Raw genomic sequence first — 10,163 nt, 5'->3', positions numbered from 1 at the left:
TGCTCACCATACATACCCGGTTACCCAATGGAAATGTGTACGTATTGCAAGTATATACCTAGCACCTTCATGCGATACTAGTTGGTTGGTATTATACCTACTCGTATTTGTTGGTGATATACCTAATGTAATTATACACATTCCAAGGGTATTATACCTAATCAAAATATAGACACAATGCTATTTTACAGCTAACGATAATATACATAAACCCGGTTACTAAATTCCTATTTTAACTTCTGCTCACTATACATACCCATTAATTAAATTTTAAAGATATATCTAATGATACAAAAATCTTCCTATTTTAACTTCTCCTCAACATAGATACTCGGTTACTAAGTGGTATATACTCACATTAAAAAAAATATATACGAATTGTTTAAATGTAGTATCATCACCAATTCCCATGCCTAGAAAAAAAGGTATATACCCAAGTACATTCACGCCTAGAAATCATGACAATAAAACTTGCATGACTCTAGCCATCCGTTAGGATGCCCATTAAATAATTTTATCAATTATCCTTTCCAAATCAATGCAAATTGATTAACCCATTAATACACTTTCCATACCAGAACCTTCAGGCAATAATTTCTTAGGTAATCAATGTACGTGGGTACCCTTCTTTCCAACCGAGGTATGCATGTAACCGAGTACTCCCTCCGTTCCTAAATATTTGTCTTTCTAGACATTTCAACAAGTGACTACATACGGAGCAAAATGAGTGAATCTACACTCTAAAATATGTCTACATACATCCGTACGTGATAGTCATTTGAAATGTTTAGAAAGACAAATATTTAGGAACGGAGGGAGTACTTCATTAGCGTACGTGGGTATGAAGATACAACCAAATCATGCAATGTTTTTTCTGCAATGTTTTTTCATGACCGATAAAGGTATGTAAGAAAAATCTAAACTAGTTTCTTAACGGGTCAAACCCAATAATCAATCTTCCCATCTAATATACAATGACTTCAATTATTTTAGAATGGAGGGAGTAATTAATTGATCAGACCAAGCCTTTGTATGTGGACTGTGGCCTGCTGCAGCCATCCAGTAGTAAGTAGTAAGCCAGCCTCTGTAAGCGGGTTGTTCCAGGGAAAGAAAGAAAGAACGACTGCAACAAAACCGAGCCGGCTGCTGCTGCCTTTAGAAAAAAGATTCGACTGGAACAAAAGTTTTTTTCAGGCACCTAACTGTTAGCAAAACCGGATTTCTATCTAGCTGAAGCCACTATGGATGCCGTTCGTCTTCCACTTAACCTGGATAAGAGTAGCAGATGCTGACGCTCACCATCCCTCCTGTTCGTTATTTGCAGGGAATTGATTTTCCAAGTGAGCATGTCTTTTCCATCAATTTGCCGATGGGGCTCGTGGGGTGCTGAAGGGGCGGTTGAACACACCACCACCTTAGAGCGGCAACTGAATGAATGCAGCACAGTATCAAGAAAGCCCCAGGTGTCGTTATTGGAAAAGGAAAGGCAATGTGCATTGAAGCGTGCAGGCACGTGCATTCAGATTGATTTCCACGAGGTTGCTGTTGAGATTAATTCTCTATCTAATATATATAAATCTCCTCCGAAGGGAGCTAGTCGAGTATGCAAAGAAAGGCACAAGCATAGATGGGTGCTACGGCCTTCTTCTACCTCTTGTTGTCCCTCTGGGTTCATGATGCAACTGGGGCAGCTCTTGGCTTCACAAGAAGTGATTTTCCACAGGAGTTCGTCTTTGGAGCCGGAACCTCGGCATATCAAGTAAGTAATCTACTACTCCCTCCGTTCCTAGATATTTGGTTTTCTAGAGATTTCAGCAAGTGACTACATACGGAGCAAAATGAGTGAATCTACGCTCTAAAATATGTCTGTATACATCCGTATGTGATAGTTCATTTGAAATCTCTAAGAAGACAAATATTTAGGAACGAAGGGAGTAGTATCTAGTCCATCGGGTGCCGTCGTCAATTTAATCAGTTTTGATGTTTCTTTTGCGTGCAGTATGAGGGTGCTGTTGCTGAGGATGGCAGGAGCCCGAGCAGTTGGGACACTTTCACTCACGCAGGTGGGTTGTTAAATGCTTCTGAAATCTGTCTCTGTTTTTTCAGTGGCGCAATGCCTGACAGTAGCTTGTTTTAGCATGGGCGCATATGATCGTGGATATTTTGCATTGCTAAGAAATAGCACCATCAACAATTTGTGATCAGCTTCCCTAATGCGTTGAGTGGGTATCTGAGATCAGTTCCCTCTTGATAGAACAATTTACACATCATTTATGTTGCTGAAGCATAACTAAATTTAGAATAAATTATTGGCAATCCAATAGCCAAGACCCACAACTTGACCAATCGCAGTTAGGTCAATTTTGACAGCTAGATTTTTTTATCTTGCAGGAAAAATACCTGACAAAAGCACGGGAGATGTTACTGCAGATGGGTACCACAAATACATGGTAAATAGCCCCTGCGAAATATTGAGCATTTCTCTGCTTTGATGGTTCCAAAAGAAATTTGGCTTATCTGATTTTGTAGGAGGATGTGAACCTCATGTCTGAGACAGGCCTAGAGGCTTATAGGTTCTCCATCTCCTGGTCAAGACTCATTCCGAGTACATAAATTCTCATAACCTTCATCAAAAATTAATTTTCCAAGTGAGCGTGTCTTTTCTAAATTGCCTCATTGATTCCGGAATTTTTGGGTTTGTAGATGGACGTGGAGCTGTCAATCCCAAAGGGCTAGAGTACTACAATAACCTCATTCATGAGCTAGTGAATCATGGTAAGTATTTTTATTAGATCTTTGAGCATTTAAAGATATTTAACTGCAATCAATTGTCAGGATCATACTTCATATAATCGATGTTCCTCCTCAAGAAATGAATACAAAATAAAAGTTTGAACCCTCTTGTCTCTGTGGTATTTATCCCAGGAATTCAGGTCCATATCACACTTCACCATCTAGATCTCCCTCGGATTCTGGAAGATGAGTATGGTGGATGGTTAAGCCCCAGAATTATGTGAGTGTATATATGCTTTCACCACCACATAGATAATTCTACTGCAGTGGCGATTTTATATGTCATCAGCGTACTTACAACATACTCTTTTTGCCATATCCATCTTTTCAAATCTGAAAAATGCAGCGAAGATTTCACAGCATATGCAGATGTTTGCTTCAGGGAGTTTGGAGATAGGGTTGCAACTTGGACGACGGTGAATCAGCCAAACATTGGTATAGTGGCCTCTTATGATATTGCTATATTCCCTCCTGCCCGTTGCTCGGATCCGTTTGGAGCAACAAAGTGCACCGCCGGGGACTCTAGTGTGGAGCCATACATAGCAGCTCATAATACCCTTATGGCGCATGCATCGGTGGTCAGTCTGTACAGAAGAAAATATCAAGTGAGTGGATGATTTTTGTACATGGAATAGTTTTGGTGATGTTTAGGTCTTCATGAACTGTGATATTCCAAACTTTTTAACTTTTCTCAAGGGTAGAGGCACCATTTTCAGTCATTACACATTAACCGCATCCTAATTCAACTTTTTATTAATACATGTTTCAACATTGGCTACACACTGAGGATCGTATTTTCCTAGGGAAGTAGTCGATTTATTTTATTTAGGTTCCTGGGCCCAGTTCCCTTTAAAACAGGGACATCATGTACATAGACTCTTATTCTTCGTTTTCTATAAAAAGGTACTATTACTTTTTTGTTATTTCCCTGTCACGGTGCAAATCTTTCTGAGGTATAGGCTCATAAATAACTAAGGAACCTTTTTGGACATAGGCCATGCAAAAAGGAGTTATTGGCATAAGTATTTACTCTTTCTGGAGTTATCCATGGACAAATTCCACTGTGGATTTAGATGCAACTCGGAGATGTAAAGATTTCTACTTCGGCTGGTATGATACTGTACCTCCGTTTTGTTATTGGGAGTGTTTAACCTGCATAATACGTGCATTGTTGAGATCTTAAGTGCAGTACTGCCAGGATACTAGATCCATTGGTGTTTGGGGACTACCCACAAGTGATGAAGAAGAATGTCGGCTCTCGCCTTCCACCCTTCACGGAAGTTCAGTCTGAACTTATCAAGGGTTCTTTAGATTTTATTGGAATAAATCATTACTACTCTCTCTATGTGAATGGTCGCCCTTTCAAAACAGGCGTTCGAGATTACTTCGCAGACATTTCAGTTAGTACAAGGGGTAAGTATGTTTTTTGGATAATGATACTAGGCTTGTTGCTTAACTGCTCATAGTTGTGTACTCTATTTGGATGTTCAATTAGATTGGTTTTTTGGAGTCCCTTTCTAGGATATTCATTCTTCATCTAACGGTTAATTATGTAGTTGCACTAGAAATTGTGTGCAACAGTAGGCTTGATATTCATTTTTCTGTCAGTGGTCACACAAGCAAACAAGGGGATTCCTGAGTCCTGATTACCCCAAAAAAGTGGGGTGTGTTATCTATCTATTATATTATTAAAACGATAGAAAATGAACGGCCAAGATCTGTCATTGAAAAGTCAAGATGTCTTAATAGTGGAGATTCGGCCAAGATCTGTCATTCAAGGGTTGGTTTTCTTAACGGTGAAGATTCTAAAACGGAACAAAAGAAAGGCTATCTCGCGTTTGATAGAAAACAAACAGCCAAGATCTGTCATTGAAGAGCCAAGATGTCTCAACGGTGAAGATTCGGCCAAGATCTGTCATTAAAGGGTAGGTTCTCTTAACAGTGAAGATTATAAAGCGGAACAAAAAAAAGGTTGTCTCACTTTTGCACAACAAATTAAGAGAGATAATTGAAGAAAAAAACAAATTAAGAGAGATGGGTCACATTGTCCAAAAAAAAGAGATGGGTCACAGGTAGGAAGAGTCCTACTCACACGGGCCTTCCTAGTCGCAAACCGATTCGAACTCAGTTACTTTTATTACTCCGCGGAAAACAAAAGAACTGAAAGGAAAAAAAACACGTACAACTTAACAGAGTCCGTACCAGTAAACTGAATCGGAGCGAGATTCGTCAAAAAAAAGCTGAATCGGAGCGAGAGGATGATTTATATGAGGTTAGTACTTTAAGTATGTACGGCGCATGCAAGACAATCAGACTATGCTCACCGTAACAAAAAAACTACTTTTTTCAATTTGTGACTATATATTGCTCTCATGTAAATATGCAACCATTGTATCAGCACACGGATCATAACGATTGTGCCCGACAAGGGCACAACTATAGCCTTGAGCATATATGAAAATTACAAAATGAACTCAACTATCTCTCCTTTGTGTCTGTTCTTTCAATTTTTAAAAATACATTTTAAATTTCAAAATCGAATTTTATTTCATGATTACAAGTAGAAGTTCACTATGCATTCAAAAAGATTCACACTATGCCAAAAATACTAATATATGGATGTACGATGAATATGACTATTTGCTATTGTATACTCACATATTGTTATTAGTGTAGCGCACAACTCAACATATTTATTGATGATTTTTTAGGCATGTAGAACAAACCTAGATTTATATGTTGGATACTTTTTCATAAATTCAATAAGTTTAAATATATGACTTTTTTATGGTGAAAGTTCCAGTTTGCGTGGAGTCCGGGATCCAAACCACCGTACCTTACAATTAGAATGTACATGCACGAGGAGATGTATGAAACATTTACCTAATAATATCTTTGAGCACATAGATATACAAATGCAGACGGCCAATATGGCTATGTTCACAAACCCTTGCCTGCAAAAAAAATGTTCACATACCCTTCCAAAAAAATGCTCGCTTAGATAAATGTGGAATACAAATTAAAACAAATTTGGTAATTTATTTTCACAGATAACACATAAGATATCAGAATATTATTTTTAGAAATACCAAGTGCAATATATACGCACAAACACATGCGCCCACGCACAAAACACCTACTGAAGAATGGAGTCCTGGGGCATAAGAACGATTAAGTTGAATCTGACGCGGTTGCTGACAAGAACGTGCCACATAAAAAATACATGTCAATGCAGTGTAATTAGACAAAATAAGCTATGTGAGTGAACAGTTTTTAGCAACAAATATCAATAATTAGGTAGCCTTGCATGAAGAAGTGCAATAGAAAATTTGAGAAAAACAATGAGAAGACGTATGCATGCATCTTTTTTTTCGAAAAGAAGAATTACCTTCCTCTGCGTCAAGTGATGCACATAGTCATCAAACTGTAAATCATAAAATATAACTGCAGTATACACCTCCAGTGTCAAGGCGGGTGGAGGTAGAAATCATAAAGTCTGTACGGATCTTATTTTTGTAGAAAATACTCTCAGAAAGCTATTGGTTGGAAAATAGACAAATATCGACAAAGATAAATTGAAGGGGTGAGATTAGTTCAAAAGTTTATTGGTTTGAATGAGAGCTGTGGACCTCGATACCTCGGTCTTGAATGGTCACACAAAGATTTTTACCAACAACATCTATTACACTTAATGGGAGATTTTGAGAAAAATCCTATTATGTTTGCATAAGTAGTACTCCCATGTTGGCGACTCCATGTAGAACCAACAATTAACAATAAAAATCATTAAAACTACACAACTCGAGCGGGACACACCGCTAGTTCTTAATATGCAAGGCTAGCCAAGCTGCTGTGAAGACAAGCTGGCAAGCACCCTTCCAGATTCACCAGTCACAAAATTGAGCATTTTTCTGAGTGCAGTCTCAAGTCATCCCTCGAAAACACGTTTAATTAGTGTCTACTATACTTAACAGAGGAGTTTGTACCGTTCTAACTAGTGATCCCTTTGTATGATGCAGGTTCTAGGACAGGTCCACCAGCTGGTCAGGTACAAACATATTATGTCATCAATGTGTTTCGCAAAGAAGTTGTCAATTTGTAGCTAAAAATGCAGTTATTTTGGCCATTCAGTGTACATCCATTTCTTTGGTTATATTTTCTGAAATTCCTCAAGAGACTAGAAAAGCAACACCCACTTAAAAACTGATGTCAAAAGCTTGACAGTAACTGTCAAAGATGATATTTATTGAAGTGCAGGGCGCCCCAGCAAATGTCTCAAGTGATCCCAAAGGGTTGCAGCTTCAGCTGGAATACCTGAAAGAAACCTACGGGAACCTTCCCGTCTATGTCCAAGAGAACGGCAAGCAAATTTCCCAGCCATGGGATCTGTTTGACGAACAAATTGAAGGAGCATGTTACTCATGTTGTCATGTGGTTTGTTTCAGGCATGGGATCTGCCGATGACGGTCTGGATGACACCGAAAGGGTCAGTTACCTGAGCAGCTACATGGAAAGCACACTGAACGCGATAAGGTGCGTGCGTTGAGATCAGATCAAACATAGTACTATATATACCCGTACTTTCAGCATGCCCAGGTTTCTGTGATTTTTATACCTATGCTATACTTCTTCCTACCTATTTAGCCCAGTCGGCCAGTCAACTACATACAGGAGACCAAGCCTGATGATTGATCAAAACCTCCAAACTCACTCGAACGTACACAGCAGGAGCAGCAGCCGCCACACAGCAACGACGCGCATGCGTTGCACAGTAACGATGCGCAGATCGCACAGCTTCCTCGCTCCTTGCTGCTAAACGCACGCAACACGTAAGACTTTTCGCACGCCTCCGCCTACGCTGCACCGCCACGGCGCCGCCCTCCCCGGCCCTCCTTGTGACCTCGTTGGGGCGCCATCCTCCTTTCCCTCCAGGCTCCGGCCTCCCGGCCCTCCGTATTAAATACTCAGAGAAAAGATAGAAAAATAAATCCCTCAAGTAGAAATATTTTTAAAATTTGCATGTGTGAGCTCAATGGTGAATATTTCTCCTAGCTTGCAGACTAGTACAAGGGAATTTGCTTTGTTCAAGAAGCTTATGCCCGCCACTTATATAACCCGACCTATAATTCCCAGGTTGTTCATCATATCATCGGGGTAGCTAAACTACCTATCCATTTACATTTAAAAAGCTTGAAATACAATATGCCAAGCTCTGTTGCTTAACATTTTAGTCACTACTCGGTCCTTTTATTTTCATTGAATTTTTACCGAACAGTTACCGGTAAGATACTCATTGTGTACCACGTTAAGCAACCTTGTTTACCGAAAAAGGGTTTCTCCCCGCTTTGTATTCCAAAGCAACCAACCAACATAGTACACAACTCGACGCTAGCACAACAAGCCCAAAGACAAAAAAAAAAGAAACATAATGCCAACAACGGCAGCTCGACAAAGCGCGGAAGGCCCACCACCGCTGCGCCCTCCAGAAACACCCCACCACAGCCCGAGGCTCCAAGTGCCGCATACCAAGCAGCACCTCCAAGAAGGTATGCGACACCGACGACGCTGTTGCCCGGACAAGTCCTAGGGTTTCTCCCGGTATGCGGAGGAAAGTAGGGGATGGCTACCACCAACGCCCTTCAAGAAGGAATGGTGGCACCCGCCGGTGTCACCGCATCGGCACCGGACGAACCGGCAAGGATTTCTCCCGCTCACCAAACACCACCGTCCATCCGGAGCCAACCATCCAAACAACCACCCAATGCGCCACCGCGGTTGCGCCACCGTCCGCGCCGTCTCACTACGAGCACCACCACGAGGTCGAGAAGACCGGAGAGAAGCGCCACGCGACGAGAGCAGCAGAACCAAGGCCGAGCGGAAGGGAACCACCTCCACCGCCGTCGTGCGAGAAGCCGTGCCTCCGGCACTGTCGCGGTAACCGGCCGGACACGGCAGCGGGGCATACCAGGCCACCCCTGGCCCGGCCAGGCCCGAAACGGGCCCGCTAAGCCCCGCCGGCCGTGCTGCAGCAAGCTGGCGTCGGTGCCGCCAGCCCCCGTCGCGCGACGCCGCTCCCCTGCATCCCGGGAATCACGTCGCCAACCAGCCTCGTCGCCGGCCCGCCCAGGCCCAAATGGGCCCCGTAGGGCCTAGATCTGGGCCGAGCGCCGCCGCCAGGACGAGCCACAGCGCCACCCCGCTGCCAACGACGGCGCCGCCGCCCAGCTGCCTGCCCGCTCTGTGACAGGGAACCCCGCCGCCGCCTAGGAGCACCCCTCGGTGCAACTCTGCCCCGCGCCGGAGCCACCGGGAGGGGAAGGGCAAGAGGGCCGCCGCCGCCAGCGACCCCAGGGCCAGGCCGGCCGCGGGCGCCAGCAACGGCGGCGGGGAGGAAGGGGAGAGGGGGCTGGAGGCGGGAGAGGAAGGTGCGCGGCCGGCCGCCCGCGGGGGGGGGGGGGGGGGGGGGGGCGACGCGGTCGCGAGAGAGGGGGAGGTGGCCTGGTCAATGTTTCTACAGTGTTAAATAGAAGCAACCTTGTTTCAATGAACTTCATACACTCAAATTCACTTAACAAACAAATATTAAGCGTTAGGTAGTGATTAATGCCTAAAAATTTTGTGCTCTTCCGTAGCCTGGCCCTCCCAACTTTTTCTTTGAACCTCCGCCACTAGCGTGATGCCCTCTGTTTGTGGTGCAGGAACGGGGCGAACGTGAGAGGCTACTTAGTGTGGGCGTTCATGGACGTGTTCGAGCTCCTGTCCGGGTACCAGTCGAGGTACGGGCTGTACCGCGTCGACTTCGCCGACGGAAGCCGGCCGCGGCAGGCCAGGCTCTCGGCTCGCTGGTACTCCGGCTTCCTCAAGCACAACCGAACCACTGCATTACTAGAAACCAATGCTCGTGTAACCACTACTGTATCTTCGTAATCATTTTCTTTAGAAAGCCATCACTTTTCAGAGCAAGTTGAAGAAACGAAACGCTCGAAATGTACGTGATGCATTTCTTTGCTGCTACATTACATCGACCCTTGTTACAAAAAACCATGAGTTCAGATAAAAAGAAAACATCAAGGTTACGCCTGCATGGATATTGTCACATAGCTTTCAGACAACCATCGAGTTGCAGAAGCAGAGTCAGAAGATGAACGCTATGTGGCTATCAGAGGGTCCGTGCAAAGATTAGATGTGAAGAAACGCGTGGCTTGGTTTTTGTCAGTCGCCGGAATGGAGTTCATGGATGCGCATCGTTCAGAGCAGTGGTTTGAGTGGTGGCCCGTTGGTCCTGTGGAGGAACCAGGGGAGGATGCACATTCAGCCATCACATACTGCTGAGCATCTCTATAGCAGATCGCCAAAAGCTACGCACTATG

General features: G+C 43.5%; 1 protein-coding gene across 2 annotated transcripts; it reads left to right on the top strand.

Moving 5' to 3' along the window:
* Positions 1-1,041: 1,041 nt before the first annotated feature.
* Positions 1,042-9,877, top strand: LOC109736179 (beta-glucosidase 5). 2 transcript variants are annotated; one of them, XM_020295398.4, is made up of 13 exons: positions 1,042-1,759; positions 2,000-2,063; positions 2,392-2,450; positions 2,530-2,605; positions 2,704-2,775; positions 2,926-3,013; positions 3,140-3,398; positions 3,788-3,903; positions 3,983-4,206; positions 6,813-6,841; positions 7,051-7,153; positions 7,239-7,326; positions 9,492-9,877. In XM_020295398.4, exons 1-13 carry the CDS (start codon positions 1,628-1,630, stop codon positions 9,718-9,720), a joined length of 1,539 nt encoding a protein of 512 aa, XP_020150987.1. In that variant the 5' UTR covers positions 1,042-1,627; the 3' UTR covers positions 9,721-9,877. The 2 variants fall into 2 exon arrangements, with proteins under 2 accessions (XP_020150987.1, XP_020150988.1); XM_020295399.4 differs by having other exon boundaries at positions 1,514-1,759; positions 3,992-4,206.
* The last annotated feature ends 286 nt before the right edge of the window (positions 9,878-10,163 follow it).

Source organism: Aegilops tauschii, chromosome 3, assembly GCF_002575655.3.
Source record: "Aegilops tauschii subsp. strangulata cultivar AL8/78 chromosome 3, Aet v6.0, whole genome shotgun sequence".
NCBI classification, from domain to species: domain Eukaryota; kingdom Viridiplantae; phylum Streptophyta; class Magnoliopsida; order Poales; family Poaceae; genus Aegilops; species Aegilops tauschii.
Note: the sequence above shows the minus strand (reverse complement) of the source record. Positions and strands in the feature narration are given on the sequence as shown.

Excerpts from the sequence above, each read along its gene's own strand:
- LOC109736179 (XM_020295398.4), top strand. The coding sequence starts at position 1,628 with ATGGGTGCTACGGCCTTCTTCTACCTCTTGTTGTCCCTCTGGGTTCAT. Across the intron at positions 3,904-3,982 it reads AAAGATTTCTACTTCGGCTG|TACTGCCAGGATACTAGATC; the intron begins GTATGATACTGT and ends TCTTAAGTGCAG. Across the intron at positions 7,154-7,238 it reads CGTCTATGTCCAAGAGAACG|GCATGGGATCTGCCGATGAC; the intron begins GCAAGCAAATTT and ends GGTTTGTTTCAG.